The 26657-nt window shown below is 35.0% G+C and overlaps 1 protein-coding gene across 3 annotated transcripts in view; it reads left to right on the top strand.

Annotated features, from left to right (window-relative positions):
- Window positions 1-26657, top strand: part of LOC128991308 (5'-3' exoribonuclease 1) — a 71127-nt gene that overhangs the window by 4480 nt on the left and 39990 nt on the right. For all 3 annotated transcript variants that reach the window (XM_054414105.1, XM_054414106.1, XM_054414104.1), the window contains exons 3-20: window positions 1110-1204; window positions 2358-2571; window positions 4388-4552; window positions 6453-6620; window positions 6864-6984; window positions 7528-7679; window positions 8187-8264; window positions 8478-8605; window positions 9736-9954; window positions 13119-13266; window positions 14402-14513; window positions 15853-16031; window positions 21268-21431; window positions 22022-22150; window positions 23201-23318; window positions 24476-24634; window positions 25573-25687; window positions 26284-26444. In XM_054414105.1, the coding sequence (XP_054270080.1) occupies window positions 1110-1204; window positions 2358-2571; window positions 4388-4552; window positions 6453-6620; window positions 6864-6984; window positions 7528-7679; window positions 8187-8264; window positions 8478-8605; window positions 9736-9954; window positions 13119-13266; window positions 14402-14513; window positions 15853-16031; window positions 21268-21431; window positions 22022-22150; window positions 23201-23318; window positions 24476-24634; window positions 25573-25687; window positions 26284-26444 (2625 nt within the window). The remainder of the gene's footprint in view (window positions 1-1109; window positions 1205-2357; window positions 2572-4387; window positions 4553-6452; window positions 6621-6863; window positions 6985-7527; window positions 7680-8186; window positions 8265-8477; window positions 8606-9735; window positions 9955-13118; window positions 13267-14401; window positions 14514-15852; window positions 16032-21267; window positions 21432-22021; window positions 22151-23200; window positions 23319-24475; window positions 24635-25572; window positions 25688-26283; window positions 26445-26657) is intronic.

The following is a 26657-nucleotide window of genomic DNA, read 5'->3' as shown; positions in this document are numbered from 1 at the left end:
CATTATTTTGTTATAGCTTTAAAATCCAAACTGTTATTTTATCAAAGGAAGCAGTCGTAACAAAAATGTGTCATGTTCATGTTGTTAGTAAAATTTTTATGTGTTTATCATTGTATCTTAGTTATTGTTATTTCACTAGGCCTAATTAATTTCATTTAGACAATTTGATTTGTAAGAGAGTTAAAGTATACCGTAGGCCTAGTTAAATATAAAATGGTTTTGCGCAAAAGGTAACGTGAACCATTTTATATTGCAATTTTCGATCGAACCCATCATGAAAATAGTTAAATTTAGCCAATGAATGTACGGTACATATTATTGTGTTAGCAGAGTAATATATAGGCCCTACTATAATATAATTAATATACAATACAGAATTGCAACTAAATGATGGTAAGGAGCTGATTGTATATGTACCGTACAGGGTGTTTCAAAAAATACTTTACAACATTGAAAATTCTTATAAATTTAATGAAACAAGGTACAGAGTTGGTTTTGGTGTTGTTTTAAAGGAAAACACTTTAGTTTTTTTTTTTACCTAAACCAAAGATTTTCTTTGTGGCCGTACATTTTCTTCTTGTTCAACGCACAAAAAACATTTACTTTAGGGCTATTACGAATTAAATGCAATGTCTCTTGTGGATTTTCACTGCCCCAAAACCTACAGTTATGTGTGTTAACAACCACTAAGGTGAAAAGTTGACTAAGAAAAGGTTATGTTGTCCAAGAATTGTTCATCATTAGCCACTCGGTTTAGCATATACACACAGAAGTTCTTACGGGCGATCTTGTCAGTGTCTTTGATTGCTTGTACAAGCAAATATCTGTAACTTTTTGGAATAATTTTTTATGAAATTTCAAAGTTGTAAAGTCCTTTTTGAAACACCCTGTATAATAGCATAACAAGATAGAAATAATATCAGGAGCTATTCATTAAATGTCAACATTTATGTTTTTTGGACCATTTAGTGTAAAGAATTGCAGCCTGACAAAAAATATAGTCCATAATTCAGTTAGTTGGAATTTCCTTTTAGAAGGTCTGAAACACTAGCCAGCTGTTGACTGTTAATGAATCAGCAATGACATTCAAAAAAACATATTGTTTACAGACTTTGTTCAGAATGATCCAACCGCAAAAGCTATTCTTTATGGCCGTTGATGGAGTCGCTCCTCGTGCAAAAATGAACCAGCAACGTGGACGGAGGTAGGTAGTTTTTGGATATATAGGCTAGTATTTATCAATTCATATTTTGTTGCATTGGTATACTGGATGTTTTCTTGTTGCTTCATCAACAATTTTTACTCCTTTATCTCTTTGTTGTTTTAGCGAATTTCCCTATAGGGAAATAGCTATTACCGTAGGTCTCATGGTAAGACTTAGGCCCGGGACCGATTTACTTTTTCATTTTGATGTCCCCAGAGGCCAAAAACACCACTCGTTCAAATTTTTATATATGTATATATATATATATATATATGTGTCCGTGAACACGATAACTTGAGTAATTTTTATCCGATTTTGATGAAATTTGGTTTGAAGGTGTAAGGCGGGATAAACTTGAATGAGTTCGCGATCCAGCATGATCGGACCATGGGAACAGGGTTTTATGGGGTAAAAATTGGTTTTTCTCACTTTTGACCCTCAAAACACAAAATTTCCCAATTTTTCTCTAAACCTTCTTAAAGAGCTTAAAAAAACAAACAATTCAGTATATCAAAGTGTTTTTGTACGGTTATTGGTTACGGAGAAAACTAAAAAAAATGGTAAATTAAAAATTCCCATGTTATTCTTATGGAGAATATTGTAAAATGTTGTAGTTTGCTTGTTTATGGATATCTTTTGATCAAACTTGGCAAATATATTCATTTTATACTAAGCAATAATTATTTTACTTAAAACACACACTTTATTAGTTTCCTTGTAGCAGCAAACCTAGGTACTCGTTAAACCTAATGTTATTTAAATAGATCAATGGAAAATCAATTCAGCCAAATGGAAATTCGCTTAGGCGTCAGGTTTGCTGCGGCGGGGGTATTTTTTTTTTTTTAATTTAGTGATCTCATACTTAAGAGACTTTAATCACATAGTTTATATGACCTAAAATTTAAGATAAGTTCAAGGCTAAATAGTTTCTGTTGATTTTGTTTTAAACAGTAGAACATAAATTCCTAACAATTAAAAGCTGATATAATTAATAAAAAAACAGGAGAGTGTAATGTTTTTACACCCTCCTGATTGATGTTAGTAACATTTGGGTTACAGCACGACTTATTTAGAATATTTAACAGCAATTTTTTTGAATATATTGTGGAATTAAATTTTGCTAAATATTTATGTATCTGCACTATGTCGACAGGTTCCGATCAGCTAAGGACGCAGAAATGGCTGAAGCGAGGGCAAGAGAGAAAGGCGAGGTGCTGCCCTCGGCGGAGAGATTCGACTCTAACTGTATCACTCCTGGGACGGAGTTTATGACTAGGCTACAGGCTCAGCTTAAGTACTTTGTCACTCTGAAGATGAGCAGTGATAAACTGTGGCAGAAGGCCAAGGTCATCCTATCTGGACATGAGGCGAGTGGTGTTGTAGGCTATGTAGAAGACATTTTTATATTTTTACAGTAATTTTTCAAATGGATCTTATTATACTTATGGGTATTGGTAACTAACTCAAGTCACTGAAAATCCACAAATTTTTACCAGGGAGTAACAAAAGTCATTTGATTTTTATTCAAAGGCATTTTCTGTGGCATGGATATTTGTCAGGACTAAAAAATGAAATACCTAGTTAAAAACTGCCAATAACAAATTTCCTATCCACTATAGTTAGAAGCAATAGTGGGAAAATGTTAGAGCCACAGTTCAGTACACAAGAGTCTTAAATCAATAGGCAATGACACTGTTCGGATTGCCAAATTGTTTATGTTGGCTGAAAATGTTGTGAAATTGCAAGCAAAAATCTAAACTGTAGATTTCACTGTAAATGGCCATTAATTGCGCTTGGGATTACCTGAGATCATGGCAACACGTGAGACATTTTGCTGGCATATCTGTGTCAGTAATTACCTGCAGCAATTACGTTCTTCATACCACTGAAGGACCTTATTCATACTTACCTTAACAATTATTCCAACTTTCTGGTTTCTTACAAACTTCATAGACTTTTTCCGGTCATCAAAATTCACTTAGCACTCTTGGTTTTCCCAGTTTTGTTTGTGATTTAGGATATAAGAACAAAGGTGCCATACACAAATTACGTAACACACTTGGGGGGGGGGGGGTAATAAATTAAATAATATACTTTGATAAAATGGGAAGACTACTGTATTTAAATTTAAATTAAAGCTATTTAGTTCCATACACATATTACGTAACACACTTTTTTGTAATTTTAAACCCCCCACTTCCCCCTATGTAACGCACCGTAACACTTGAGCGAACCCCCCTCCCCCCTTTTGTTACGTAACTCGATCATAGTAGACTTTAATTACAGCTTAAGCATAATTCTACTTATAGAATATGGAATATGGATAAATCATCAACATTCCTAGCCCAGGTCCCTCACACAAACCCACTGCAGCACTGCGCAATACTGTATCATTTTGTGGTTTTACACTTAAAAACAATTACAAAAAACTAAGCTGTAAAGCAAAGCAGAAACTTGATCAAGACTTTCCGTATCTTTTTATATAACAAACTGGTTTAAAAATCATTTAGCCTAGGATTTTTTGAGAGGATAGCAGGCTTACCTGAATGGGAAAGAGTCCAAACTATCAAGTCCAAAGTCAGTGTTGCCAATAGTATGAATTCACAGTTTCACTGTGTTTTTTGAATTCATACTATTGGCAACACTGACCCAACAACTCACTGGCCACCATTTTGGACATCTAGAAAACTCTCTCTTCCTTAGTTGAAAATGCTGTCAGTGACAGTGAAATATTCTAATGTTTTGTGTATATAGTGTAAAGTTTTGTTTTGTGTTTCCTGTGCCAGTTTGGACTCTTTCCCATTCAGGTAAGCCTGCTATCCTCTCAAAAAATCCTAAATAATCTAGGCCCTTGTGCTCTTGGTTTAAAAATCAATTTGATTATTTTTGTAATTTTAAAGAGGAATGTGTCTGTTATGTAACGTTGAGCCAAAGCCCCCCCCCCTCTCCCATATAACGCAGCGTAACGCTATGCCATACCCCCTCCCCCCCCCCCTAAGTGCGTTACGTAATTTGTGTACGGCCTCTAAGTATTGGGGTTGACAATGATGCAGATTTGTGGAAAAGAATAGGTATATTTTCGTGATGTAAAATAGTTCTAGGCGACCCTGAATGCCAAACACATAAGAACAGGCAAAAGATGTTATAATGAGACTAGAAATCAACTTGTGGTGTTTGTAACAGGTGCCAGGAGAAGGGGAACATAAGATCATGGAGTACATTCGCTACATGAAGTCCCAGCCAGATTATGACCCCAACACTCGTCACTGTCTGTACGGGTTGGACGCTGATCTGATCATGCTAGGGCTGTGTACACACGAGCCTCACTTCTCTCTGCTGCGGGAGGAGGTAAGTGGTTTGAAGGGCCAATCAGTCAATGAACTGTTAATCATTTTTACCCTAAATAACTACTGATGAATTAAATTACACGATTAAAAATATGCCATGCTCCAAGTGACAGCAATAATGTTAGATGGCCATAAAAATCAAAAGATAATTTATTACATACCACGGGTGTCGCTTTTGTAGATTTAACAGCTGCCTACGATACCGTAAACCATCGAAGACTCTTGGGAAAAGTGTACATCAATACCAAAGACTATCAGCTGACTTCAATCATGGGCACTTTTCTTCATAACAGGTGATTTTTTGTGTCCCTTCAAGGCAAGAAAAGTAGATGGAGGAATCAAAGAAATGGATTGCCTCAGGGTAGCGTCTTAGCCCCAGCTCTTTATAACATTTACACTAACGACCAACCGTTGCCAGACGCTACACGTCAGTATGTTATGCCGATGATACGGCAGTGGCGGCACAAGGTAGGAGTTTTGAAGAGGTGGATCAGAAGCTGACTATGACTCTAAATGAACTTTCCCAGTACTATGACGCAAATCACCTCAAGCCGAACCCTGCTAAGACCCAAGTTTGTGCCTTTCACCTAAACAATAGAGAAGCAGGCCGTGAGTTGAATGTGAGGTGGCGGGGAGACCGTCTTCAGCATTGTCCTACACCCAAATATCTTGGTGTCATACTGGACCGCACACTGACATTTAAGGCGCATTGTATTGCGACAAGAGGTAAAGTCTCAGCGAGGTATAATATCATCAGGAAGCTCACCAGCAGATGCTGGGGTGCTAACCCTAATGTCCTCAGATCCTCAGCTTTAGCGCTCAGTGTGTCGGCTGCGGAGTACGCTGCACCAGTTTGGAATGCATCGTGACATGCAAATAGGTTGACATTGCAGTCAATGACATGGCTCGGATTGTAACTGGGTGTTTGAAACCAACCCCAGAACACAAACTCTATCCTATCGTAGGGATCGCCCCTCCATCAATCTGACTTGATGTCGCTGCCGACGCAGAAAGGACTAAGCAAGAGACAGACCCTCGTCACCCATTACACGGCCACCAACCTGCAGAGCGACGGCTTCGGTCCAGAAAGAGCTTTTTATCACGGACATGAGTCCTGGATGGATCACTCTCAAGCAATCGGGTGGCAAGGTGGGAGGCCACGTTGACTAACCCTCCCATACCAGCCAGGGAGGAACTGGCTCCTGGTGGAGGCCTTCATTACATGGTGTGGAAGACCCTAAATAGAATCAGGGCCAAGGTATCAAAATGCAAGATAAACATGCAGAAATGGGGTCTCTTACCAGATGAAGAAAACATCTTGTGCGCGTGTGGTGCTGTTCAGGATCCTGGCCATCTGCTGATCTGTCCACGCCTAGACCAGTCTTGCACATTAGATGATCTTTTACAAGCGAATGACAAAGCCATATCGGTAGCTAATTTTTGGAAAGTGAAGTCTGATTTCCGGACACGGAAAGTAAGTAAGTACTAAATTAAGAGTCAATGGTAAATTGTTTCTTTTTGCTGACGACACAGCTGTAGTGTCCTTGGGTAACACGTGGGACGATGTTTACCATCAAGCTGCATCTGACTTACTTAAAATAAAGAATTGGCTGGATCATAATACATTGACATTAAATGTGTCAAAAACTAAGTGTATGCCAGTTTTCTTATCTCTAACTTGAGGCAGTTAGCTTGGTTTCCTTCTAATTAACTTTAAGGAATCAGAAAATAAATTTAGTCATAAATAGTGCCCCACTAGGTAGCTGCCTAGGTCCAACAATGTTATTAAAAGCTACCACTTCTTATGAGTCTGATTAGGAGTATCGGATCTTTACGTTTATGAATTTAATTTATGTAACATAATTTGGTTTAGTATTTTAATGGTGTATCGGGTTTTGTAGGTTAAGTATGGGAAGAAAAACAATCAGAAGAGAATTCCGACTCCGGAAGAAACAACTTTTTTCCTTCTTCATCTCTCTCTTATGAGAGAATATCTTGACTTGGAATTTCAAGCATTGAAAACAGCACTCCCCTTCCCCTATGACTTAGAGCACATAATTGATGACTGGGTAAGTTGATTTTGTCACAGAAAATTATTGTATGTTATGTTTAAGCTTTGATATGTGAAATATATGCATTTTTACTTCAATATAAAGTGTATACACATTTATCTATAAATATTTTCATGAAATATAGTTAATAACAAGAATTTGGATTCATTGTTAATTGCAGCGATTAAGATAGGCCTACATATGGCTAACGTTTTTTATGTTGTCCTCAATGCACTGACTTCCTTATCTTGTGTGTTTAAGGTGCTGATGGGGTTCCTTGTAGGTAATGACTTCATCCCTCATCTGCCAGATCTACATATCAACAAGGGTGCTCTCCCCATCCTGTATAGGACTTATATAGAAGTGCTGCCTACACTAGGAGGTGAGCTTGTACAGCCTTACTGCTCCCGAGTTTGTTTTGTGTGTAATGTTACAGTATTCAAATTTTTCAAACTCTAGTTAGTATGGAAAACATTAAAATTATTTACACTTTTTCATTGTGCCAGTGGCATTTTGTATGAAAGTAGGCTTATGTAAATGTTTTTTGGGAAAGATGTTCAAGTACCTCAAGTTTTTCTGGATACCTCGGGGATTGAATTTGTTTCTCTTGCACCGAACCACTAGAATAGCAACACACTGTGGCATTAAAAAACAGCACGAGTTCTGACTGACAGTTATAAAACATTTATTAGACTTTTTTACAGAGGTAATGCTTAAATTAGGAGTCAAGGATTCGTCAGGTACTGAGACAGTTTAGTCTGTGCGAGCCTGAATTACTGTAGGTAATGCCTAACTGGCTCTAAGTATTTTTGTTTTTTTCCTTTTTTTGGTAGGTTATTATGACACTAAACATTTTGCAATGACTCCTAAGTTTACCCAACTTAACCTAATAAGACATATGTTCAAAGTTACGGTTTTATAACAGGTTATATCAACGAGGGAGGTCACCTGAGGCTCGAAAGGTTTCAGAAGTACATGGAGAAGTTGGCTGCGTTTGATTTTGAGCAGTTCAAGGAGATTAATGCGGACCTGAAATACTTGGAAAGCAAGACTGGCCGCAAATCCGGCCGTCACAGTGTTAGTATAAAGTTTTATTTGTTTTTTAATGTTTAATACACTGTCCATATCTTACTTAATATTCCAGTTACTCTAAGGTAAATTAACAGGGATGGTTTTCTGCAATAGTGGTAAAGGGCCGATGGTCTAGTTACTAGAGTGCTGACATTCTACTAAGGAGGTTCATGTTCACATCTCACCAAACACAAATGAAGTTGATAATAAATGCAATCTGCTGATCTTAAGCCAACAAATAACTGTAAGCCCACCATTCTAGGAACCCACAAAATTACAGGTCTCTTGCATCTAACAGAAAGTACAATAATTGCAAAGGTAAAATAATTGCTTACTACCTCAACTACTTATGTAACATATAAAGGTCACATAAGTATTTAAACCTGTTTATCCTTTCTGTGACAACAACTGTTGGATATGTTGACAATATTGCAAAGGTTGCATTGACTTGTGTTTAAGTTACATTTTCTTTTGTAGTGAGATGGTGCATTTTTAAGGAATATTTATTTCCAGAATGAAGAGGAAGAGGAAGAACTGCCTTCACCACCAAAGAACAAAGATTTGGCTGCTCTAATAGCTTCTACTGCTGAGGTATGTACGATAAAAACTCTTAAATTAAACAATTTTACCTTGGGAATATCTTTCTTTCTAACCAAGTAATAGATAACAGCCGCATACTACATCATTCTAGTGTTGTCACATATATTTCATGCTGGTAAAATTTGACTATAAGTAACCCCTCGAGTGTTGGGTACTGGTATTATGAACAGTTTTGTTATATTCCTTCAGTTTTCTGTTTTGCAGTATCTGGAAGGCTCAGAAGATGATGAGGAGGGCGATAGTGATGATGAAGAAGGAACTTCATTTACTGAGTTCTGTGCTCACAAGAACAACTATTACAGGGAGAAACTTGAATATGACAATGTCACTCCGTGAGTAGCTTCTATAAGAAACATGCAATAGTTAATTATAAGTGTTTAGATTCAAAGTTTCCTTTTTTCATTTGAGTGTAAAAGTATTACATTGCATGGTTCCAAATATTCCTTATTAATAAAGGTAACCAAGGGTCTGATTAAAGAGTTTTTGTTGGTTATCAACAACTCATTTATATTCTTTTTCCTTTTTTTCAGTTGAATCTTCTATTTCTCCTACTTTTTTCCTACTTTCTTCCTTCTTTTTGGTAAAATTAAGAATACATTATTTCGTGTACTGGTAAATTACCTGCTGGCAAGTGATTCTTGTGACCTTGAAAGGCGACCGGTTTCGGTCCTCATGGGATCATCTTCAGACAGACGTCGTCATCTTCATTTAGTTCTTTCAAACACATCTTCCTTTAGTTTTTTCAAACACATAGATTTTTGTGATTTTTTTTTAATTTTTGTCGATTTTGTAAAGCCGCTAGACTCTATTTCCGTGTCGCCCGCCGCTTGATCGATTGGTAATGGTTATTGGCCATTTATATGTGTTTGGTGTATCAGTATTTTGTAAAACTATCAATGTTATTTTAAAAATCAACGTGTTTGCAAGAACAAAATGGAGATGACAACGTCCGCCTGTAGAGTCTAGACTCTACTTCCGTGTCGCCCGTCACTTGACGGATCAGTAATAGTTATTGGTCATTTTTACGTGATTTGTGTTTAAGTGTTTTGTAAAACGATGACTCAATGTTTTTAAAAATCAAAGTGTTCGCAAGAACAAAATGAAGTATACGCCTGCAGATGATCCCAAGAGGATCAAAACCGGGCCTTTCAAGGTCACAAGGATCTCTTGACAGCAAGTAATTCCACCAGTACACGTATTGATAAGGGATTCGGAGGCTTAACTCAAACAAAATGAAAATAAATTATTTATTTAATTGAATTGTCTACAAGGATTTGTTCTTGACAAATGCTAAAAACATCAATCTTTTACTTATTATGATCAGTTTTCCCTCTTTTCCTCCTATCCCTTGGCCACCTTGGCTAATATTTTTTTTCAACACTAGGGCGGACTTATCACCAGAGGGAGCTTGAAACTGACTCTTAATCTAAATTTGATTTTCACTTCTTCCTCTTTTCTACAGGGAGGTTCTACGAGACCAAGCAGAAGGCTATGTGCGGGCTATCCAGTGGAATCTGAACTACTACTACAATGGATGCTGCTCGTGGTCATGGTTCTACCCCCACCATTACGCTCCGTATATATCCGACATTCGTAACTTCTCAGAACTCAAGTTGGAGTACGATCTGGGTCAACCATTTCTGCCCTTCCAGCAACTTTTAGCTGTTCTTCCAGCTGCTAGGTAGATAACATTGGTGTGGTTTTGTATAGTGTATAGTGCAAGTGTGATCAATCCTAACAATGCAGGAGTAGCGTATGCTTGGTCTTATCATATTTAAAATTCAATAAACAATGATATTAATTATCGTTGAATATCTTTGTGTATATCTAAATACTTCAGATATTTCTCAGTGAAATATAGTCTTTTATAAACAATCAGGTTGTTAATTCGTTTTTTAAGTCTTAAAGTTTCCAATTTTCATTTAAATGCATTATAAACATATTTTTACAGGACTGTGAAAATAAAATAGTAAAGGTTTTTTTTTATTTTGCTATCAGCCATAAGTATAGCTAAAAATAGGCTTTACCTTCGTAAATGCAGCTCGTAAATTCGTATTGTTTGTGTGTTATGGTGTGTTTTAACTTCAACGACGCTACTTCAGCCGAGATTTTGTTGTCTGATGATGGCATTGTAATGCCAAAACGGCCGTAACCAACTCAGTTACACCATTTGAGCTATATTGACGAAGGTAAAGCCTATTTTTGGTTAAGTTACAGCTCAGGGGCTAACATATGGATTTCAACACAATTATAAGCAATGGGATAGCATTATTTTCATTACATTAATTAATCAATTCATAGTTACGGATTATAATTTGACAGTTGATACACAACAAGCAGTGAGGCCAGTCTAAAATGCAACAGTCCATTTATGAGCTAGTCTTAAATTAAATATTTTGCTTAAGTGGATTTACCATGCTGGAAGTAAAAATAAAATAAGAGACTAAATAATAGTAATTATTAGGGGTCTGCGGTGCACCGAAAAAGTCGGTACGGTACGGTACAAGCTTAATTACCGTCATCGGTTCGGTACAGCATTTTACACGGTACAAATTCGGTTCGGTACAGCCTATTATAATAATAAATTACTTTCAGTTTACTATCGTAGTCAACGGCAGTTGGTTCCAAGCACATAAAAGTCTTATCAGATGTTTGTTTACGATCTTCATAATTTATTACTAGCGTGATGATGCAATAAAAAACCCATTAGCAGTCCCAAATCCATTAACATTTTATCACGACAATAATTGTTGTATTGAAGTACTTCCAAGAACTGTTGAGTTTTATCACTTTTATTTCTTTACGACTTTCCCCAATTCTGTTTTATCATAAAAATAATAGTTTTATGATGACTGTTAAATGTTATCTCTAACTTAATCAGTATTTTCGTGAATATTGAATTTGCCGCTGGCCATTGCCTACTGCCATAAAACTGTTTATGGCTACATATTAAACTTGTAACTAATCTACAATCTTATTTTATAAATTAAAATATTTGTTATGGATATTTTATCTGTCTATTGACGACCATGGATATACCTATACAAACTTTTGTCGTGATTTTAATTTCAACATCAAAATACAATATTGCACAATCATGATATTTTAGGCCATTGACCTTCATTATGCATCCGGTATTGCTGTTTCAGAAGAGAAGCACGTTGATAAATTATAAATTGATATTCCCGTAGTTAAACAGAATTATTTTATAAACCTATAAAACAAAATCATAAAATCTTACATAAAGATAACAATAACGGAAATTGTAAAAAGGGTATAAAGATAATAACGTCTATTCTTTCTCTTTGTTCTTCTATTTCTTGGGTTTCCCTTCATCACGCATTCAACAAGTTGCCATGGTTACTAATCACCCATGTCGTTATCAGCTTTTGTGACATAGCACACAGCAGGGGGTAAAACTTGACGAAAATCGGTAAATTTTTACCTATTATTTAATTACTAATGAATGTACTACTTTATTGGTATTTGGTATTGTATTAATAATCGGTCCAAATGGCAGATTTTTGTGAAATTTTACACCAAATTTATTGAAATTTCAAGGTGAATATTAATAAAACAATTATTACAAAATATTTGTATTCATTTAAAAGATTGTTTTGTGGTATTGGGTTCCCCACTGAGTGCAGCCGAGCGGCACTAATGAGGGTCGGACCTTCTTGGGGGTGAACAATAGACGGCTTATCAGACCCTCCCCTCCCCCGTGGTCTGGAGAAAGCATGTAAACAAACTATTGCACAAGCGTGACTTTGACTTGACATTGAGCTGCTTCAACTATAATTTTGTCAAATGAACTGTGATGTTTCAAAATCAAAAACAATAATTTGGGACCATACTGCTTAACAATAATGGACTGCAATTATTGTTGAACATACAATCCATTTTTAACAAACTAAGATTATATGATTAAAATACAATTATAAAAATTATCTTGGTATTTTACTTGGGGTAATGAAGTTCTGTAGGCTAGTGTAATTCTCGGTTCATCAAGGTTCTACTGAATTATGTTTGGCAGTGAATAAGTGTAGAATGCAATTTATAAATTCAGGGATACACACCTTTTACACAGTTATAAAGTCTAATTGCCCAACATAAAATCTTACTCTGTGATAATCCAAATTTTAGTTTCAGAAAAAAACTTTGCAAGAATTGTATCCATTTTAACTTAACTAGTTTTGAAGCTGATAAAAAAAAATGGTCTTTGCCAGTACTTCATCATAACCTCCAGTTTTTCATTGTCATCTGCTGTGAACAGCTGGCAAAACCACACTGTCTTCTACTGAATGCTTTTATATGTTTTTAAAATAATAAAAAAAAAACAACTAGACATTGTGTTGGTTGGAAATAATTTACCAGTTTTGTGAAATTATCTTGTCAATAAATGTTTCAAACATGTTTATTCATAAAAACTCTTATCCTATTTTTAAACTACTTTATCATGGCTATTCAAAGTATATCAGAGTAAAATAGGTAAAGCCTTTATCTCAACTGTGATTTTTCTTGACACAATCCTCGTAGTAGTAAAAGGTTTTGTTTTAATAATATGTGGTACAGTAATTGTTGTTAGAAAACCATGAATGTAGGATACTATCCATTTTCATAGTAATGTCTATGTATTAAAGTTAAAAATAATGGTTTAGATACAGTTCTGAGAAGAAAACCGCAAAAATACGGGTAGCCGCGTACCGTACCGATTTTGTACCGAGAACCGAGGTACAAAATATTGTACCGTACCGAACCGTACCGACCTTAAATTTTCTGTACCGCAGACCCCTAGTAATTATTAAACTTGTGTAACTTTTCATATGTAACTTTGCGTGTTTGTAGTAAGAAGCTGCTGCCAGAACCCTACCATGATCTAATGGAGGATGACAAATCTCCCATCATAGACTTCTACCCAAAAGATTTTAGGACGGATCTCAATGGAAAGAAACAGGATTGGGAGGCTTTGGTTCTGATCCCGTTCATTGAACAGGTAAGAACAGTAGGGTAGCTAAGGGGCGAGATATAGGACTCACCTAGTAATCAGAAAGTTCAATTCTGAAAAAAGAGTCAGTAACCTTTTTGATGGTTTAAAAACTTGGGCAAGCTGTCCTTGGTCTTTGTCCATGGGATTGTGATAGTTTCAGATTGGGTTGGGCCGAGCCAATAGTTTGGTTGAGAGGTCATTTCGGGCTGTAAATGATTTTTGCCCAAAATCGAGCTTTTTATAATTGCAATTATTGAAAGCATCTGTAAAGATGCACGACCAAAAATTTATTATTTCGCATGATCATAGTGATTGTAGGTGATGTGGGAAAGGTCGTAAATATTTGATTGTGGGAGACAGATGATGATGGAGGAAATCATATCCTATTTTATCAAAACTGCTTGTAGTATTGCAATTGATATTAAAAAAGAGATCACTCCCAAATAATTACCCCATGATTTGAGTCTGAGATCTGAAGACCAATTTTTTAACCAGACCCGATGTGTAAAAGTTAAGCCCAGACCCCCAAATGATTACGGTTATGAACCAGATGGTCTTAAATAGTTACAAAGATCGCAAAACGGGTTTTTAAGTCAGTAGCACGTTGGATTTGAAACCAAGGCATTAAGATTTAGTCTCAAAGATTTATCAGTATAGCCTAGTTTATTGCTATACTTGACTGTCTCATCTCCTACTTTGCTTGATACATTCCTGTGGCCTATGTGGACTGGCGAATGCAAGGTTAACTGAAGCCTCCAACCTAAGTTCAGCCTAATTAATATGATCAACATCAGTTTATGAATACTTTTAAAAATCAGAATCATTCTTAGGTTTGATTAGAAAGGGCCTTATTGCCTAAGAATTAAGGAGACAAAGGACAGGATAAGTAGGCTTACCTTAAAAATTGTAGGCATTCCACTTAACTTACTTAACACAAAAGAAAACACAAAGGAAACCCTGAATATTTCGCGGCCACTGGCCCCTTTCTTAATATTGAGAGTCACAGTAGATTCTGAAAGTCTTTCACTGGTAAAAGAAGCACTGTTACCAACACAATATGAATTTACAAATGAATCTTTCTTATACTAGGGTAAGAGGGATTGTGTTTACAAGTTTTAGTCAAATGTATTATACTTTCCAGAAAAGTTTATTAAATGCCATGGAGACTAAGGAAAATCAATTATCGGAAGAGGAGCAGACTCGGAACAAACATGGGCCAATGCAAATCTACACTTACACGCCTGAGAGATTAGGTAAACACTAGTGGCTTGTAGGGGCAGTAGCCCCTATGTATATATTGTAGTAATTATTTTGTACAAATTATTAGTCCCATGGGTTACCCTACCTTGATTATCATTTAACATTATTGTATATTATAATATGTATAATAGTTATTACATACCTGCATAATGCATTTTGAGGTCTGCTCTGTTAAAAATAAAAATTACAAAGGATTTTTCATGCGGTGTGTTTATAGTATAAACTTTCTAATCATAATACAACTAAGGATAATTTTCAATGATAATCTTCATGACTATTAATTAAATGTATATACATTTCTTTGAATATAGACAAATTCACTTAGATAAAATACATGGAGATAAATTTTTCAAATAAATGCTAATTTTTGTGAAAATTTTCCTTGTAAACTTAAACGGCATATTAGGATCTGTGGATATTAGTATTATTTTTGGCATGGAAAATACGTTTCCTTTACCTACTCCAGTAATTACTACTAACTTTACACTTTTTCCAGTAATACCTAACACAACCAATCGTACTCCATTAACTAATCCAGACCCTAACTTCATATTTCTAATGAGCATCACTATTGAACCAACTTTTAAAACTAATTTGTGTGGTGGCATTCCAGATCGTGCAATTAAATTAATATAGTCAATTGGTAGGTTCAACCTCTCTTAAGGGTTAGTATACATATTACAGTGCATATTACATATTACCATATGCTTTAAATAAAGTTAAACCACATGTTTTAATGTAAACAAAGCAAACATGACCTAGATTCCCATGTTATTTAAATGTGAATTATTTTATTCTGTCACAACCTTTTGGTGCATAATTAAGAAAAATGAATAATTTTCCCCAAAATTTCATGCCCAGACCTTTAAAATGAGACCCCTCCCAGCTTTCTACGCCCTCCGGTTCGCTCACAATTTCATTGTAAAATTTTGGGCTTACGGAATTAGATATATAGATATGCTTATAATTCAGTAGAACCTGTACAGTAACTGAAATAACATGATAACATAAAAAAAAACACTAGCAGAAACAGTAGTAAAAGCCCAATATGTTGCATTAAATCTAGTAGGCCAACCTCAAAGATTTGGGTAAAGTATAAACGTCTAAATTAACTGTTTGCGTTATGATTGAACAAAAACAATGTTGGCAGAATGTTTTGTTTCATTATAACAACTCCAGACTAAATGTAAAGTGCAATCTTTGTGTAAAGTGTCTTTTTTAACTCAATAAAATTTAGGATTTTGGCAAGCCTTGATGGAAAAAAATTTCCCTGTTTAAAAGTAACACTTTGATCGCTTTGACGCTAATGTACTTCTTTTTTTTCCTGTGTAGGTGCTTACATCTCCCCAGCCTACTTCCCTGCCCTGGTAAACAACCATGCCAAGGAGGAGAACGTCTACAGAGAACAGCTGTTTGTGGAGGAGTGTCGTCTGATCAAGGGATTGTGTCCCAACGTCAAACTGGATGTTTACTTTGTCGGATTTCCAACACTCAAGCACATTCCATTCACGGTCAGTACGACTGCCTCTAATGTGTTTGTTATTTAAGAAATGGTCATAATGGACATTTGTATCATACGGAAAGTAAATAAAGTAAATCAGACGCCTATTGGGTCTCATGATGATAGGAGTGTCCAATCGAAATCGATCACCACTTACCATCTTTTTTGTATATTTACCGTCTTGTGAGTAACAGTATAAGCGTAAATATATGTTTTAAGTGTTATAAGACGTCTCTTTATTACTTTCCGTAAATTTAATAACACGTACAATGCTGATCAAGAAGTCATTTGTATGATGTACAAATGTTTGATTTGGAAGTTGAATGTGTAAGGTTTTGGTGTGGAAAAAATCTCTTCCTAAACAAAAAGTCCTACATGAATAAATGCAAGAACTTTAATTAAGAACTATTTTTTGGCACAAGCATTTACGAGCACTCACAAACATGCTAAATAATTTATCTCTTTAAATTTGGTTTCACTGTTCTTCATATATAAATTGAAATAAATATATCCTGTATTTTTCTTTAATTAGTTTGTATATAATTATATTTTTTTGTCTTGGTAGACTACATAAATTTAAATGTTATCACCAATATTAGATTCCTCACCTTAGCCTAATTGTTTCAGGTGAGAATTTGATTATTAACTAAATAAATAAATAAATAAAATAAATAAATAAATAAATAATTCTTTATTGCCACATCAACGTTTTGAATCATAGCACAGCTAAAATACCCCCGCCGCAGCAAACCTGCAGACTAAGCGAATTTCCATTTGCCTGATTGGATTTACACTAAAATGTCTACTTAAAAATTTAACATTTATTTCCTATTAAAATAGAATTAGTTTAACACGTACTTAGGTTTGCTGCATCAGGGAGGGTAAAACTGCTTTTTTTGTAAAATGTTAATAGTTAGTAAGAAATAAAAACATTTTCCAAATTTGATCAAAATATGTTCATAAACAAGCAAACTACAACAGTTTACTTGTTCTCCATAAGAATAACATGGGAATTAAAAATTTACATTTTTTTTTAATTTTCTCCGTAACCATTAGGCGCATAGTAACACTTCAATATACTAAATTATTTGTTTTTTTAAGCTCTACAAAATGGTTTGGAAAGATTTTGCAAAATTTTATGTTTTTTGGGTCAAAAATGGGAAAAACCTGTTTTTACCCCATAAAACCCCCCGTAAACCCCCGTTCCCATAGCCCGATCATGCTGGTTCGCGAACTCGTTCAAGTTTATCCCGCCTTATACCACCTTCAAACCAAATTTTATCAAAATCGGACAAAAATTACTCAAGTTATCGTGCGGATGGACACATATATATATATATATACAGGGTGACAAAAAAGTCTGGAAACGGTTTAATATCTTTTTAACTAAATCCGTTAGAAAATTCAAACCTTTCACATCAACTTACATGTATGAAAACTACTTTTTCCAAGCATTGTCATTTTTTTACCTCTACCATGGGACGACCCATGAGGAGTATGTACATAATCTTTAATGTAAGCATAGGTTGATATGCACACCATTTTAAAGGGTTAGTCAAGTGGAGTTCATTGCCGGAAACCGCGTCAAAAAGGTTCATCCGTTACAAAATGGCAGCTGTCCAAAGTTCTTGTGAAATATACCTGCACAGGCCTTAGTATGGGCAAATACTCGTAATAAACATTAGCTTGAGAGCTTAAACTGTATTTTAAAGTCAACTAGCTCATAGACTAATAGTATTCAATCTTCAAAACAAATTTAACCGGGTTTCAGATTTCCCTGCTAATGTTGACTATGAGTATTTACCAATACTAAGGCCTCTGCAGGTATATTCCGCAAGAACTTTGAACCGCTGCCATTTTGTAACGGATGAACCTTTTTGGACGCGGGTTCTGGCAATGAACTCCACTTGATCAGACCTTTAAAATGATGTGCATATCAACCTATGCTTACATTAAAACATTAACATTACATTAAAGATTATGTACCTACTCCTCGCGGGCCGTCCCCTGGGGGAGGTCAAATAATGGCAATGATTGCAAAAAGTAGTTTTCATACATGTAAGTTGATGTGAAAGGTTTGAATTTTCTAAAGAATTTAGTTAAAAAGATATTAAACCGTTTCCAGACTTTTTTGTCACCCTGTATATATATCTCTATATATAGATATATAAAAATTTGAACGAATGGTGTTTTTGGCCTCTGGGGACATCAAAATGAAAAAGTAAATCGGTCCCGGGCTTAGGTCTTACCATGAGACCTACGGTAATAGCTACTTCCCTATAGGGAAATTCGCTAAAACAGATGACATTGTCAAGATTATTACTAACTTAACCTAATGTACAACAAATACATGCATTAAAAAATGTTTTAAACAAGTTGGCAAAATTGGTTAAACAATAACGGAAAAAATAAGTTTCTAGTCATACAAAATAAAAGTCATATTGATTGGTTAGTTCCAATGAGATAATCATTAACACTGTAAAATGTTTTACTTATCAGAAAATCAGCAAGGCTGCTTTTAAAAGATTTATTATTAATTAAAGTTTTTAGATTCGAGGGTAGTTTATTGAAAAGTTTTTTTCCCATGTATTTAGGTGTTTTTTCTACAAGCTTCAGTCTGTGTCTTGGATATTGGAAATTATTTTTAATCTAGTGTTATAGATGTGGTCAAAGTTTTTGCTAATGTAGTCATCAAAATTTGAATGTTAACAATGTCAAAACGCTAACAATGTTTTGTAAATAATCAAATTTGGAATAGTCATAATATTCAATTCTTTAAAAACTGTTTTGCATGAAGATTTCCATGGTAAAAAAGTCATAATTCTTATAAACTTTTTTTGAATTTTAAAAACTTTTTCAATTTCAGAGGCGAACCCCCAAAATTCAATTCCATACTGTACTACTGAATAAAAGTAAGCATAATAGAGCATGACAGAAGTTTTCAGGTCTATAGAATTTCTTAAACATAACATTTGAAAACAGGCTGAATTTAATTTTCCGATTACCGACTGAATGCACTTATTCCAGGTCAAGTGTTTATCAATATATAGCCCTAAAAATTTTACATTATCCTCAGTTGGTTGAGATTGATCAGTGAGTGCCATTTATTGAGGTGTACAAAATCTTACAAATTTGGTTTTCTCTTCATTCATTTTCAATCCATTGATCTCAAACCACTTCCCCAATTCGGTTAGGCTTTCATCAATTTTATGTTTTAACCTCTCATTGTTTTCTGTTTTAACTACTGCAGTAGTATCATCTGCATACAGAATTAGATTATTTGAAACATTTTTTGGAAGATCATTGATATATATAAGAAATAGAAGAGGCCCCAAAATCGAACCTTGAGGCACACCTATTTTAATTTTTTGCCATTCTGACTTTACTTTTAAATTATCTTTACAAATGACTGTTCTCTGATAGCGATTATTTAAGTAAGATTTCAACCATGACACTGAATTTCCAGAAAAGGGATACGACTCTAGTTTTTTAATGAGGATATCATGATTGACACAGTCAAACGCCTTGGATAAGTCACAAAACACCCCCATCGTGTTATGCGACTCATCCAAGGCCCATGACACCTCCTCAACAAGGTCTGAGAGCGCTCTCATGGTGCTTCGACCCTTTCTAAACCCAAATTGTTTGTTAGACAAAATATTGTGGGTTTCCATAAAAGAAGATATTTGGTAAGAAGCACATTTTTCAAAAACTTTAGAGAATGTCGGTAAAAGTGAGACTGGACGATAATTGTCTGGATTTTGTCTCTCTCCATTTTTGAAAAGAGGTTTTAGTTCAGCATATTTTAAGTGTTCAGGAAAACTACTATTGAGGAATGATTGGTTTGTAATGATAGAGAGTGGTTCTGCAATGAATTTAGAAGCATTTTTGACCAAATTTAGTGGTATTTTGTCCCACTTTGATGATTTCTTGTTTTTGAAAGATTTAATAATTTTAATAACATCCTTCACGTCAATAAATTGAAAGTCAAATTTAGGGGTCTCCCTTCCATCCATTGCCTTTCGCCTCACTTTCAGAAGAGGACAATCCAATTTGGTTAGTTATGTTTATAAATTTGTTATTAAAAAATTCTACAATTTCCTTTGCATTTGTAAGAGATTTATCAGCCACCTTTATATTGGGAAAAGTAGACTGATTCCTTCCCAAACCCAATTCAGCTTTAATAATAGCCCAAGCAGCCTTACTTTTATGTTTTGAGTCTTTTATAAATCTAGCATTACATGATTTCTTAGATTTATTACACACTTGTCTAAAAATCTTTCTGTACTCTTTAACATAGTTAATGAAGTCAATAGTATTTGACTTTTTAGCCAATCTGCTTAGCTCTCTTTTTCTTACACTAGATATTTTAATACCTTTAGTGACCCAAGGTTTTTTTTTGTTTATGTTTTGGTTAGTATAAAACTTAAGAGGAAAATCTTCCTCAAGTTTACTTTGGAATTTTTGAAAAAAAATTAAACAGTTGATTTCAAAACAGTTATTAACAGATACTTCCCACTTTGTAGCTTGTATACTATTTAAAAATATATCAATATTTTTCTTGGAAAAAATTCTTTTCTTACATTTTTTATTTCTACTTTCTTTGTATGGCTTAGTAATTTCACTTGAAATATTTATAAATAAGGCCCTATGGTCCGAGAGGCCCAACTCCAAGTTCATTGTAACTGGAGATTGAGATTTCATTTCAGATGTTAAGATGTTATCAATACATGACTTAGATGAATTTGTAATTCTGGTAGGTTGGTAGAAATTACATTTAAATCCATACTGTTTTAACAAAGAAATAAAGTCTGATTTTTGTCTAGTTTGGCTAACTAAGTGTAATCATTGTCCAAAGAATATCTCCTATAATTGAAACTCTTTACTGGATGACAGGCCATAATTTTTATGTGGTACTTATGGATCAAAGAAAACCAATTCGTCGCTCCTGGTGAGGAGCAATGAATTGGTTTTCTTTGATCTACTTTGATCAGAATACAAGCAAAATTCTGAAAACTTCATCAAAATTTATGCTCTTCACAAACTCAATTCACATGAAACCTTAAGATGTAATGACAAACTATTCTTAGCCGTCACTCCAGTTAGTACTGGACAAATCTCGGCTTTGGTCAGTCATAATGCTGTATTTGATTAGATGAAAAATATATCATCTTTAGTTTTTGGATCACTTGTACACCAAGCAAAATGTTAACATATTTACAATGAATTGATATTACATTTGACAGGCTAAACTGAAAAAAGCTAAGGTAAAGGTGTTTGAGTCGCCCAGTCAAGGGGACAACATGATACTGCACATCACTCCAGAAGAACCCCCGGATGTGGCTGATGTTGCTAGTCAGCTGCTGGGGAACAATATCTACGTCAACTGGCCACACATGTTTGAAGCCAAGTGAGTTTTATTACCAATAGAACTTGAAATGGGGTTGAAAAAACTAATGTCTTGACTTGAAGTATGACAGACCATCCCAGGTCTGCGTCCAACAGAGTAGAAGGGTTTTAGTGAGTAGTTGGATCAATTTATGAATCTCACACTACAGCGGGGTGGATAAGATATAGAAACTATTAACAGATAACAACAGAAACAACAGGTAACATAAACAATTCAGCGATTATTTGTTTAAAATTTATATAGGTATTTTCATTGCATACAAATTACATTTAGAGAAAATATATTTGCTAAAAATATGTAATTAAACACATGGTAATTTTTTTGTTACATAGGCTACAGTAGTTTAACATTAAACATCCTCCCCCCAAAAAATTGCCTTATGGTAGGGTAAAATTTTAATGTAGTACACCATAATACATATACACAGACAGGCAGACATTGAGCTAAGACTCATTTAGATTTGCTTAGGCTAGAACACATTTTCAAGAGTTTATGCACTGGCAAAGCTGTACTTTTTATTCATCAATTTATTGATCACTAATTGTCTGCTTGATTGGTAAATTAATGATGGTTTGATTGTTTCTGTGCAGAGTGGTTGCGGTGGCAAGTAGTAAGACACGTTACATACTGAAACCCGAGGACAACTCTATCCAGAGTGAGGAGATGAACACAAAGCTGGCCTCCCAGTGGAGCATGACCAAACAGGGAATTGAGGATAGGTAAGGACGGATATTTCCTGAAACTCTGTAAATAAACAATAACCAGGTAGCGAATTTGCAGACTAAGTGGATTTTGGAATGCTCTTGAAAGACTGATTTAAATTAATTTCTTTTTCTCTGTTAGAAGTTAATTTATGCCTAGGGATTTTTGTTGATTCTCGATACCACCGATACTTGGAAATTATTATTGGTATCGAGAACAGATCGTCACAAGTTGATATCTGACTTGTCTGTGAAGATCATAAAATAACCGCTTTTTCGGAGATCGTAGGTGACGATGATAATGTTATGGTGAACGCGGGACACGATCATGATGCTTTCACTACCTCGAGAGACAATCAGAATTAGCCGCTATCGTGGAAGACGATGATGTTTTTGTTACTGAAGGGGATATTCAGGGTTTTGCCATATCAGTGCGAGGCGATGATGATGTCCATTTGACCACGGTAAATGATCAGAATTCTGGTGCGATAGCGGAAAACCACAGTTGGGTCCACTTGACCACGAGAAATTTTCATGATTTTGCCGCAAAGGTGGGAGGCTTAAAGGATGATTAAAATTTTGTCACGATCACGCAAGACGACAAAAATGTCCACACGATCGCAGGAGATGTTCATGATTTTGCCACGATCGCAGAAGGCAATTGTGATGTTTCCGTTACTGTGGGGGATATTCATAATTTTGCTGCGACTATGGGAGACGATGATGATGTCTTCACAGCCATGTAAGTTAATCTGGTTTTGCCGCGATTGCAGAAGATGATGATGATGATGTTTCTCTTACCGTGCAGGATATTCAGGATCACTATTTTTTTGTGGTGGAAAGATTTCTATTATGATCAGTAAAGAACTATTTGTTACAATTTTAAAAATATTTATGATCAGTAAAGAACTATTTGTTACAATTGTAAAATATTTTTGTATACTGTTCACAAACATAACAGTTTGGTTTTAAAGAAATGTTGTATAAAGATGTGCATGTTATATTAAAAAATGAATTTTTAAATTGTTACTTAGGACATTGCAACCCTTTACATTGCTGTTGTTGTAGGTATATGGACAGGATGGGGATTGATATTGGACCAACGGAAGTTCTGGTTTACGCATGCACACTGGAGGACAGGAAGTGTGTTTTGGACGATAACGGCACAATACACACTGAGAAACAAGTAATTATCTTAGAAAAAATATGGTTTTTATCTGTGATAGACTGTTTGATGCCTGTTACCCTGTAAACCCTGTAAACCTGTTAGACGGTTTTTACTATTGGGAAAAAACAGATTGTTTTAGTATGTCAGACTTAGATTTTCCGTCCCAATACAATAGACTTGCTAATCCAGCAAGTTGAAGTGGGTCTGTGAAGGGCTTTGCCGGTGCTGTATTATTGAAAATGCTGGATTTCTGAATGCCTTCTAAAAACTGCTGATCGCTCCTAACGTCTGCCTGTCGCGATTACATCTGATGGTTGATCTGCTGACATCTGCCGATCACTCCGACTGCTAATTTGGCTTAAAACAACATTAAACAAAATTCTATATTTTTTTACTAAACCGTATCATTGAAAGTGCCGGTTTATCGAATGCTGGATTAACGGTCGTTAACTGTACAACCTGCAATAATAATGTATCATTAAAAATGCATTGACAAAATAATACTACTTATTTATTTATTTTTATTTATTAAATTGCATGTCAGCACATCTCATAAATGGCAGGGCTTATTGCCAAAGGTTAAATCTAAGACTTAAAAATAAAATACATCTGTTATTTACATAAAAACCAACTGAAATTCCCAGAAATATCAAAGAGAAATGATCAAATTTACTTTTCTCAAAATTAAGATCTGGTGAAGTGACCTTTTTAATAATTTAATTAATGAATATTTTAAACAATATTTTGGTTTTATTTCTGCCCTGGGAGTAAGTAAGAATAAATAAAATCTGCATTCATTCAAACACTACGATTTACAAAATCTGAATGGGAAAGAGGCTATCTTGGCAAGAAAACCACAAACACCATTCTATTATTATTTAATATTTCATGTTCACTGACAGATTTTTCAATATCAGTACATATTCTAATTTTCTTGTGTAGTGCTTGCTCATTTGTTTCTTGTGCCAGAATGAACTCTTTGTCATTTAGCTAAGTCTGATGTTAAAAAAAAATCCTTAAACCTAGGCCATTGTGAAGCCAAAAAATATTATCCCAACTCTTTACCAAACTCTTTCTGGAAGTGGGTATTTAGCTTGAAATTGAAAACTTCTCTTTATTCTAACAAAAATTTCTGACCTAACACAAGACAGTACTCTACTTTTCTTTTGTTTCAGTTTGGCAAGCTCCCTGTTGCTTATGCCCTGCAGACGACGAGAGCCAACCTCTCTGTTCAGGAATCACCTGTCCCTGACAACCTCACCTTGGAGAAGATGTTCCCTGTAGAATCAGTGGTATTCTCACTCTCCCATTTCTGCTACGGATTCAAAGCTACTGTAAGTCTTAAGTAATGCTCGTTTAGACTCTGCAAGGTGATAATTTTTGCAACATACATCTCTTCCTTTCCAGTTTTTCCCGGCCGTAAGCGTAGGCTTAAATCTCCTCCTCAGAAGTAGTTATCTTGTCTAGAACCTGTTTTTAACTAGGCATGCTGAATGCATGTGCAAACGATGCTCAAATGAGGGTGGAAAATTAAAATATTTCACAAGATTACATTTTTACTAACTAGCTAATGAACCCAAATCCAGATATAAATATATTAGCAAAAATTACTCAGAGATTTATGTTTTGGTTGTGCTACTACCCATCATTGACAATCTTGTAACTCAAAAAAAGTTATTGGAGCTCTACAAAGTTCTCAACTGAGATTTCAAATGTTTACAAAGCTCTTTCTTAAGTGCCACAAAATATGACAGAGGTAGCAAACTTGGCTCACACCTCAAAAGACACTGATGAAGAACATTTTGCGCATGAATTCAAATTTCAAAATGTGTAAAAATAAGGAAAAAGGAATGTAGACATACTTTAATTAAGAAAAAAACAAATGGAAAGTAAGTACCTTTTGAAATTAAGAAGTAGCACTGAGAACTTCACCCTTCCAGTGAAAAAATTCGGACAAATTGCTTGAAGCTCCACTCCAAGCACACAGCTCTTCTTCCTTTACCATCTGCCATTTCACTCTGCTCCTCTCCACATCCCTCAACCAGGTACCTATATGGGATTTAAAGCCTTTGTGGGGAAACAATAGTCAGAAACTATAGAACAGTTTTTTAGTTCTCTCAGTGAGTTTTTACGACTTTCCTGTCGTCGTATTTTTGAAGATATGTGTTGTGTTGTGACTGTACTAAGGTTTATTGATAAAAGTTTGCTTTGGGGTTGATAGTGTTGAATTTTTAAACTCTCTGTTACCTTTAAATGTGTTTTTCTGTTTTAGGTGGAGCAAGTGGTTGATAATGTCCGGGTGAAAGTAACCACCTCCCCAGAACCAAAAGTAAGCTTGGTTTCTATCAAACAAAACCAGGAGGCCATCAGTCCTCATTTAATGAGCGGTAAGAATCATAGTAGTGAATTTCCCTGTAGGGTAGTAGTTATTACTTTAGGTGGTACGGTAAGACGACCCGGGGTCAATTCACTTTTTTTTTAATTTGATGTCCCAGAGGCCAAAAACATATTTATATACTTATATAAAAATTTGAGAGATTACTAAATAGTATTTTTAGTCTCTAGGGACCAACTAGCTTTTTTATCACAGGATGCAAACATTCGTGAACTCATTTTCCACATTTTATAGATTTAACTTTAATTACACAGATTCGTTAGAACATTTTTTTATATTCTTGAATACCAGTATGCAAAGTTTTTACTCTTGTCTGTCCTAAACACAATCCACATCTAGTCTAGCCCATAGGCACAATAAACTTAAGATTTAATTTTCATGTTGTTTTCCAAAAAAAAAGGTTAGTGTTAATGTTTCACCTTCAGTAATAACCAATTATCATATGTACAGTATTAGTATTATGCCAACATAAGTTTCTTGTGTTAAGATTTTTATTAAATACTCTTAATCAAAAATACAGATGAGATAAAAAAAAACATAATGAAACGTCAAAACTCAAAACTGACATTGCAACTCTGTTGGCTGTAGCCCAAGAGATCAGCAGGTTTGTGGGGCTGTCTAACCATATTGTGTCTCGTATCACCGGCACAATCTTCATCCTGGCCGCCGAGCAGCAGCAGGAAACAGACAGGAAACCTTTCAAGCTCAATATTGGTCTAAACCTCAAGTTCAACAGGAGAAATGAGGAGGTGAGTGTTGAACTACTTCCTGGATATTTACTGGCAAGAGTCTCAACGGCAGAAACCAGAATGGCAACTGTTCAGGCTAGAGCTTCATTGCCGAAAACCTTAATGGCAAAAGCAAACCTTGGATTGCTAGAGTCTCAATCCTATCAGCCTCAATTTACAAAGAAACAACACTTTTCATTGTACTTCTGTATAAATAATTGGTTACAAAAAGAT

The sequence above is a fragment of the Macrosteles quadrilineatus genome, unplaced genomic scaffold (genome assembly GCF_028750875.1).
Source record: "Macrosteles quadrilineatus isolate MER2022 unplaced genomic scaffold, UCM_ALF_1.0 Scaffold_4__1_contigs__length_99947679, whole genome shotgun sequence".
Taxonomy (NCBI): domain Eukaryota; kingdom Metazoa; phylum Arthropoda; class Insecta; order Hemiptera; family Cicadellidae; genus Macrosteles; species Macrosteles quadrilineatus.
This window is presented reverse-complemented; position numbering and strand designations above follow the sequence as displayed.